The sequence below is a fragment of the Polypterus senegalus genome, chromosome 12 (genome assembly GCF_016835505.1).
Source record: "Polypterus senegalus isolate Bchr_013 chromosome 12, ASM1683550v1, whole genome shotgun sequence".
Classification (NCBI taxonomy): Eukaryota; Metazoa; Chordata; class Cladistia; order Polypteriformes; family Polypteridae; genus Polypterus; species Polypterus senegalus.
The window spans coordinates 12,410,575-12,418,905 of NC_053165.1; the positions used below are offsets into that span (position 1 = coordinate 12,410,575).

At 34.3% G+C, this 8,331-nt stretch overlaps 1 protein-coding gene across 1 annotated transcript in view; it reads left to right on the forward strand.

Annotated features, from left to right (window-relative positions):
* Positions 1–8,002, forward strand: part of crbn (cereblon) — a 50,647-nt gene extending 42,645 nt beyond the window's left edge. Inside the window, exon 11 of the mRNA XM_039770757.1 lies at positions 4,076–8,002. Within this exon, the coding sequence (XP_039626691.1) occupies positions 4,076–4,259 (184 nt within the window). The 3' untranslated portion in view covers positions 4,260–8,002. The remainder of the gene's footprint in view (positions 1–4,075) is intronic.
* Positions 8,003–8,331: the final 329 nt, after the last annotated feature.

Here is an 8,331-nt window from a genome sequence, read left to right on the forward strand (position 1 = left end):
CATTGTATCAGGTTACCTTTGTCTTTGTATAATGTAAAATGTCTTCTGGAAGCACCCAACATTTTCAAAAATGGAATTGTATGAGTGTAGTCGAGACCCCAGTTAAGGTTGCTTTAAGGTTAAAGGGTTCAAAAATAGAGGGAGACACTACTAACCTGTGTGTTTAGTGGAGACGAATTTTAATTGATATCATATGCAGCAAATATAGTACTTCTGTTTGCTTTTTTACGGAGTAGAGTGCTGGTACGCTTACTTGAAATTTACAAAATTAAATATGTAAATGAGCGAGTGTGACTGCCATTTCTTTATTAACTAGCATTAGCTCCTGTCAGACCAGTTTCTCATTTTGTACTGTTAAAAGATCCACATGGGCTATCAGTCCAAAAAAAAAAAAAGAGTTATTTAAAAAACTGAACACGTTCAAAAATGTTAAACAACAACATTTATTTCTGTAGCACCTTTTCTTATAAAGGATGTAACTCAAAGTGCTTTACAAAATGTCAAAGAAGTAGTTACATGCAAAAGAATTACTCATTAAGTATCATAAGAACATGTAGTGTAAACTAATTTGTAAAGTAACTCTCTCTTTCTTAATCTTACAAATGCTCATCTTGCACTCCTTATATCACATGGTGCCCTTTAATCCTGTAGTCTAATTCATCAGATACCCTTTATAGCATATTGCATCACTTAGAGCATTTACTGGCATTTCATATGAACCTGATTTCTACAATGCCATTTAAACCATTATTCCAGTTAGAGAAATCAGGTTATTGGCCTCTGAGGAACCTGGTTAACAGAGGTAGACTTCTCCGCAAATAATCTGATTATGTGGCCATATAAACCCTTAATCTGGTTACTGTAAAATACGCCCTAATTTTATTTAGAGGGTAACACATCTCACAGGACATACAAGGAAGAGCTTGCATATTATTTTAGCTGTTGTTGTAAAGTGCAGCAAAACAGTTAACACCAGTTCTTTATATCCACACAGAAAATCTACTTTTGCTTATTTACTTAAGCCCCACATGGAGAAACAGTTGCATTTCTTTGAAGATCACTTTTGACATGTTTCTTTGCTTTGCAAACCACAAGAAATGGTATTTTGATCTGTTGTTTTTAAGTGGGCATAAAGTTTTGTAATTCAGTAGTAGTGAATGTACCATGGAAAGCAATCTTCGCAATTCTCGTTTGTACAAAATAAACTTAAAGCCGCGGTTAGCTGTTTTTAGCTCTGGCTTGTTTCAAGTGGCCCACAGACATGCACAGGATTTTACGTGTCTCCTGGAAATTGCTTCATAGGAATTTTTTTTTCTTGTCTTGTTTGTAAGTTGCGTAAAATGTTGTACTATCGCGTGTACTATATCTTGTGCAATAGTTTCTAAGAAACTTACATTTAAGGAGCAGATGTGAATAAATGGATTGACAGGGTTGTGCTCTTCTTCAACCCACATAACAGTAGGTTCATGGAATCATTACTGTCGTGTGTACAGAGTACTCTGAAATCCTTACTTCAATGTGCAATGCATTGCCATCCCTGACTCTGTGATTAGTGAGTAGAACTACGTTATTTAGAAACCTCTGTCTTCCTTAAGCAATACAGGACTAATAATATCACCTTGGCTTGTAGTATTCTATTATGTAATATGAAGTCAATCAATCACACACTCCTGACCCTTACTCTAAATGAACATCCAAAAAACTCCTGATATCCAGTTATATGGTATTGGTGGCTTTTAGTTTGAAAATTAGTCATTGGTGTAACATCTGTATCAAAGACATTTTGAGAGTGAGTTGAATATGTTGTATGCTTTGTATTTTTCTTCTACTGTAGTAGCCTATTCAAAAAAAAAAATATTTTCTCATAAACACATGCTTTCTGTATTTACTCTTATTTTCGTAAAAGTAGTTTCCTACTTGTTAAATTAAATTTATATGATCAGAACTGATTTTTTTTTTTACATACCTGCATTGCTTTGGGCATAAATGATGCAACAGGTTGTAGATAATAGAAAGATTGATTTTTTGTGTTATCCATTTAAGTGAAATTCTTCTTACAACTTCATTACAGATGTCTGTTTTCATACAGTTCCCGAGTCTGCATTCTTTCCTATAAGGAAGAGCAGCTGTTTGTAATCTTTCTAAACTTGTACGATGCATTACAAATTGAGTGGTAGTTTTGGCACAAATATTTCAAAGGCGGACAGCAATGATTTACTACTCTGACAATCAAAACGCAAAATTAATTGTTGGGTTGATGCATTTTTAGTAAAATACTCAACTCAATGTCAAGCTGTCAGAGTAATGCAGAGATTTGCAGAATTTCTTAGACAGTTATGGAAACCATCATACCTTTCCATGTATCAGCTGAATCATTCCTCTAATAATTGTACAAGTGAAAATATTAAGGAAATAATATAGCTGCATCACAGAATAAAGCTAAAATTACCATCTAAAGTTTTTCCTATGGTGGATTTTAACTTGGACTTATTAAATTTGAGTCTGCTTTGTTTTTGTGTATTTATATATGAATTGCATGTAATTACATTACAGCTTTGATTAGTCAACAATAGTTCTTTTTAAAACAAAAGAGTTGTATACACAAATTCTGCATATTTTAAAAAGGAATTAATGCATGTAATTGAAAATGTATCAGGTAACTTGGGGTTTGTTTATTTGCAAAAAGTAGGTAAACCACAAATTAGTTTATTTTAGTATAATCAGGTGCTAAAATAATTGGAGACCAAGTTACCCAATCTGTCATCAGTAGAGTTGAACAGTGAAATTCACCAAACCGTTTTTTCAAAGTGAATTTGCCAGGTTTGCCAGGGAACTTGTTCACCAAAGTTTTCCCTGAAAATTCACAGTGCATCCAGCATAAACAAACATGTTTTTTCCTAGTGTCCCATAATGCTTTGTGAGGACGCAAGACTTCACAGAGTTGTAGCCACTGTTCTGGTTGTAGAGGTCACTACCTAGTCTGCGCTACTTGTCCAATTTGCATCACTCATGCAGACTGTAAGCATACTCTATCTTAGGCATTATGGTACTTCTTGATCTGCTTTGCACATGCGTGAATAATTTGCTGGGCATATATGAATGCGTGTTACCACTGCCTGATCAGTGCTCTAGCCAGATTTGCACTCTGCAAGTTTTTTTTTTTATAAAGTAGTTTCATTTAAGGATTATATTAGGTAACTGTATTGAGAATATTGTGAAAATTATTTTGTTGTTCTGCAGAGGTTCATTGTACATTGTGTCTTCACCGCTGCAGTAAGCATGTTATGTGCCTTGCTACGTAGCGGATCAGGTAGTGACGGGGTAGCCGCCTGAGTATATAGCGCTAATCCCTTGCATCACTTGCTCTGTAGGTGCTAGTTAGTCTTACTGATAGAACCTCAGGAGATGCAAAGAGAGGGTAGTACTTGAAATACTGTGGACTCAGAATATAATCTAATCTCAGGGAGGCTTGGTGGCATAGTTGGTAGCCCTTCTACCTCACAGTTCAGGTCACATTTTTGGCCACAATAGTCCAGTATAGTTGGCACACATTTCTCTAGCCCTCAGGAACAATTTTAAAGACCATTGGACAATTATAATCCACTCACAACTAGTTAAGTTCTCCTTCCCCATTGACTTTCAATGCATTTTGCAGAGTCCACTAAATTTTCTGAACATTTCCACATTTTTACCAAACCTGAGGTGAAGCGAATTCACCAGGGTTTGCTCATCACTAGTCATCATTATACAGCCTGCTATGCCTTCTACTTGTGTAAAGAAAGAAACACAAGTCACTTTTGTCTGAGAGATAAGTGACAAACAACTAAATGGACCTCCGATGACTTCAAGGAGATTGTTGTTATTATTCATTATTTTGGAGAGCATTATAAAACCAGTTCAAAATGTTTTTGAATTCGCTTTCTATACAAAGAGAACCACATTTCAACCAAATTTTCAGCCTATGTCGTATACCTTTGTAAATAACATATTTTGTTTTTCATCTTGTTGGTGAAACTGAGCAAATAATGCTTTAATATTAATGTGGAGTACAAACAACTGTCATTTTGTTTTGTAGATATGCCTGGACAATAGCTCAGTGCAGAAACTGCGGGTCACATATGGGCTGGAAATTTACTGCAACTAAAAAAGAAATGTCCCCACAGAAGTTCTGGGGATTAACACGTTCTGCACTTCTTCCTCAGATCCCTAAGACAGAAGATGATGAAGGGGAGCAAAACAACAGGCTTGTTTGTCTGTAAACATTTTAGCGAAAAACAAGTGAACAAAGTCTTTGTAAAAATAAATTAGCTTCTTTATCTGAATCTACTTGGAACACTAAGGTACTGTTCTGTGACTTGGCTTCAGCTCAAAGTTAGGTTTATTGTTGTTCTGTTTGAGCTAGTAACACACACACTTTCTTTATGGTAAATCAGTGCCAAGGTCCTTTGTAAAGCAGCATGCTTTGATAAACAGGTAAGAAGCCCTCAAAGAGAGGGAACTGCATCATGAAAAACCCCTACTCAGTGCATAATTCCTCCCAGGTATTTGTGTTTCCTCAGTATTGTGCGTTATTATATATATATATATGTATAATGAGGCTGAACTTTGCAGCTGTTTGTTAATACAGTAGCTTTGGGTGCCCCACTGAAGTACTGCACAATTGCAACCATGTACCTTTAAATGGAAATCTTGAGAAAAGTCGCCAAGGCAAGTTTTGTATTTTGCTTTACAAGCATTTTAAGAAGAGTGTCTCTGTGACTTGTACATTTCAACCAGATGAAACTTGATATGTAAAGTGAATCTGAACCTCTGATGATCTATTAAAGTGCTTAAGGAAAGTGATCTAGTATTATGAAAAAGGCTGTGATAAGAGCAGTTAAAACTATCACACCTTTCTTTAATGTTGCTGTAGTTCTATTGAATTGAACTATTTATAATTTTAGAAATTGGTGTATACACTTTTGCATTTTTTATTTTGTGGATTTTGTTTATAGTTCATTGAAAATTTTATTATTATTATTATTATCTTTTTGATTGTTCAAAATAAGTTCTGGAGCTGCTGTTTAGACATTTAAGTGAGACTTAGAAACTACTTCACCCTGACTCTCATTTCTCTGCACTTACAGATCCATGTTTTCCCCAGTAGACTTTGGATAGCATTTATAATAATTCAAAATGCACAACCTAGAAAACTTTATGTCATATTTCCTTCCATGTGTCTAATACCTCTGTAACAGCAAATGCTCTTTGTTTCTTTCAGTAAAGATTGTTGTGAATCTCTTTGGCATATCTGCTTGCTTTTTTTAATGCCTGTTGGATTGAAATCTGCTATAGTTTGATCCAGAGCAAATACTACCAAATCTGAAAAGCTGTGTTTACTCTGCTCTGCAGTGCCTTGGAAAAGTATACAAGTCCATTTAAAGGTTTTCAAATTTTGCTTGATTACATGTGGTATTTAGTCGTATCCTTCCAGTCTCAAACGTCAGTGCTCAAGAAGAGAAATTTTAAAGGCAAAAAATTTGATCTTTGTCCGCACATATCTTAGATATCAAACACAGGTATCTTCATCAAGAATTCAGACCCTAGATTTTAATACTCGGCTACTGGTTAAATGTGAGTAGTTTCAGGTCATTTTGTTAGATTTGTTCCAGCTCATTTAAGTTCCTAGGACATCACTTGCGGAACACCATTTTCAGTTTGACATTTTGCTTAAGGTCATTGACTTGCTTGAAAGGTAAATCATCTCCTAAGATATACTAGAACATGCTTTCTTACAGCATTATCCAATACTGTGCTCCATTTAGTTTTTTATTTTTAAAATCTTAATTATTTTCTACTGATGAGCATCCTTCCTATATCTTCCTACCCATACTTCACTCTGTGGATGACTTTCTCCAGAGAATGGGTACCAAAATGTAAGTGGTTCTCTGTTATGCTTTCTGTGAACTTCCCATCATTCCACATAATGATTCTTTTTCTTTACAATCACCCATACAGACAGTTGTTATAGTTGAGTAATGCACGTTTATTCCATTGTCAGCCCCTGAAGTTTAGAAATGTTTCAAAGGTGATTGTTAGTAGTTTAGTGACATCCCACATAAGTCTCATTTTTGTTTGCATATTGAGCTTTGACTTACCCAATTTATAAATTAGAAGAAGTACCTGGGTGGAGTGATGCTGAATTAGTGTTAGGGTTATTGTTATTGAGCTAGTGGTGGTCAGAGGGGAGACTCACCTTAATGTTGTTTTCCCCTTTGTTCCAGCCTTTGTATTTTTATCACATTTTTTTCAGTCTTCATCAGATTGTTACTCTAGTCTTCATTGTCCTCCCTTAACATTTACTGTGTGACCAGTAGTTCTTGAGCCAACCTGAGTTTATTTTGGCAGAGGCCAATGAGAATGCAGTTATACTCTTTTGAATACAGAGAGTGACTGATAGTACATGGACGTTAGAGCTAAAGCTTAGGCCAGCATCAATTTTTAGTTTTTCACTTAGAGGAATACTCCAACAAAAATGATATATTTTTATATGTTACTTACTCTGTGTGTTTTGTACTGATGGCCAAAAACATTTTTTTTAATCTCATGTTTTCATGGAGAATGGAGATAAGGACATTTCTGACAGAATGGGTCGCATGGTGACAAATGCTGAACCATAGTAAAAAATATTAAAAGCATCTGTGAAAGAAATCGTTTGTTATTTTGTGACACAATTCACATCTCAATTCATCCAGTCATATTCTCACAGAATGCAAAACAGATAAACTTTTTGCTAAAATATTGGTACATAAGTATTTCTAGAAAATGAAAGTAGTCCAACAAAAATTAAACCCCTTCATACAGGGTCACTCTTTAAATTTGAATATTTTAGAAAAAAAATGCATTTGTTTTGCATTTTGTGAGCATACAACTGGATGCCTTAACATATGGATTACGCGACATAACTTTTTTTGACATTTGTTGCTGTTGTCTAGCGTTAGTCGTCGTAAGCTCCTGTTCTATCAAAAATGTTACTATATCCATTCTCCATGAAAGCATAATATTAATTTTTTTTTTTCCTTTGGTCATCATTACAAATTGTATGGAGTAGTTAACGTATGAAGAAATATCATTTTTGGGTGCAGTATTCCTTTAATGTTTAAAGTATTTGCCAGCAATTAAATAATTTTGCCTTTAAACTGTTTTCATTTTGAGCATCCAATTACTGATTAAAATAAATATGTGTAGCTATCATTTATACGTCGGCAAAATGTTTAAGCTTTTAAAGGGTTTAAATACTTTCGCAAGATATCATATAACCCAATTTGTATGTGTGCTGAGCAAGCCCAATATCTTTATGTACATACTGCTGCGTATATGCTGTGTCTCTTGAGTCTTCTGGATAGCTTCAAAATGGGTGCCTGATCTTGTCAAAAAATTTTAAACTTGACCGGACTTCTGGTAGTGTTTGATCTAAATCAGAATTAATAGTTAAAATGTGCCTTAAAGCTCAAGTTCATAGTTCATTTATTTGCTAGCAGTTTGACTTGGAACCCTTTCCCTTTCCTCCTTCACATTAAATCATAAACCTTAGGAATAGTTTGCATCTAATAAAAATAAACAATGTTGTGCAGTCCATTTCTATTAGGTTGTTGTGGGGAATCGGGTGGTCCGCTGGTCTAGTTTAGGTTCCAGGAATTAGTGCACAGTTGAGGGCAGGTAGCATGGCATGATTGAGGTATGTTAATATATATCACACAACAGTGGTGACAGGTGATATTACTTTGTATAAAATAATTGTCTTATTTTTGAAGTTTTTTTTTTTTTTCTAAATTAAGGATGTATTTTATTACATAAATTCATGACTATTTTTCTGCTTATGTGAAGCCTAAATAATGTTTATTTTCTAGATCTCTGCTCACCCACAGCGCATATCAGGTATTGTTTATGGTCATTGGTTTTAAATAAAGTTTGAGATTTGTAAACTTAAGTCAGCAATAAACAGATAATTTATGAAAGTTAACTTTGTGTCTCACATTATTTTTTGTGGATTCTTAATGAATGGTGTACTATAGTATACTATGCATTTTTTTTCTATTTACATATGAATTTAGATTGTAATGATTTTTATAAAAGTTCAGTGTGTTAAATTTTATGTATGTGGGTTAATCCTAAAGTATTGGCTGTTTTGGAATTGCAAAGAAAAGTTTTCATAATATTATAACTATGGTATTTATTTTGTCATCTCACACTTAAATGAAAAATGATGTCTCCTAGATGTATGTGTTAATAATTCAATGTGAGAAAATAGTTGACAACGGCATGTCATTTTAGGTGTGAGAAGAATGATTG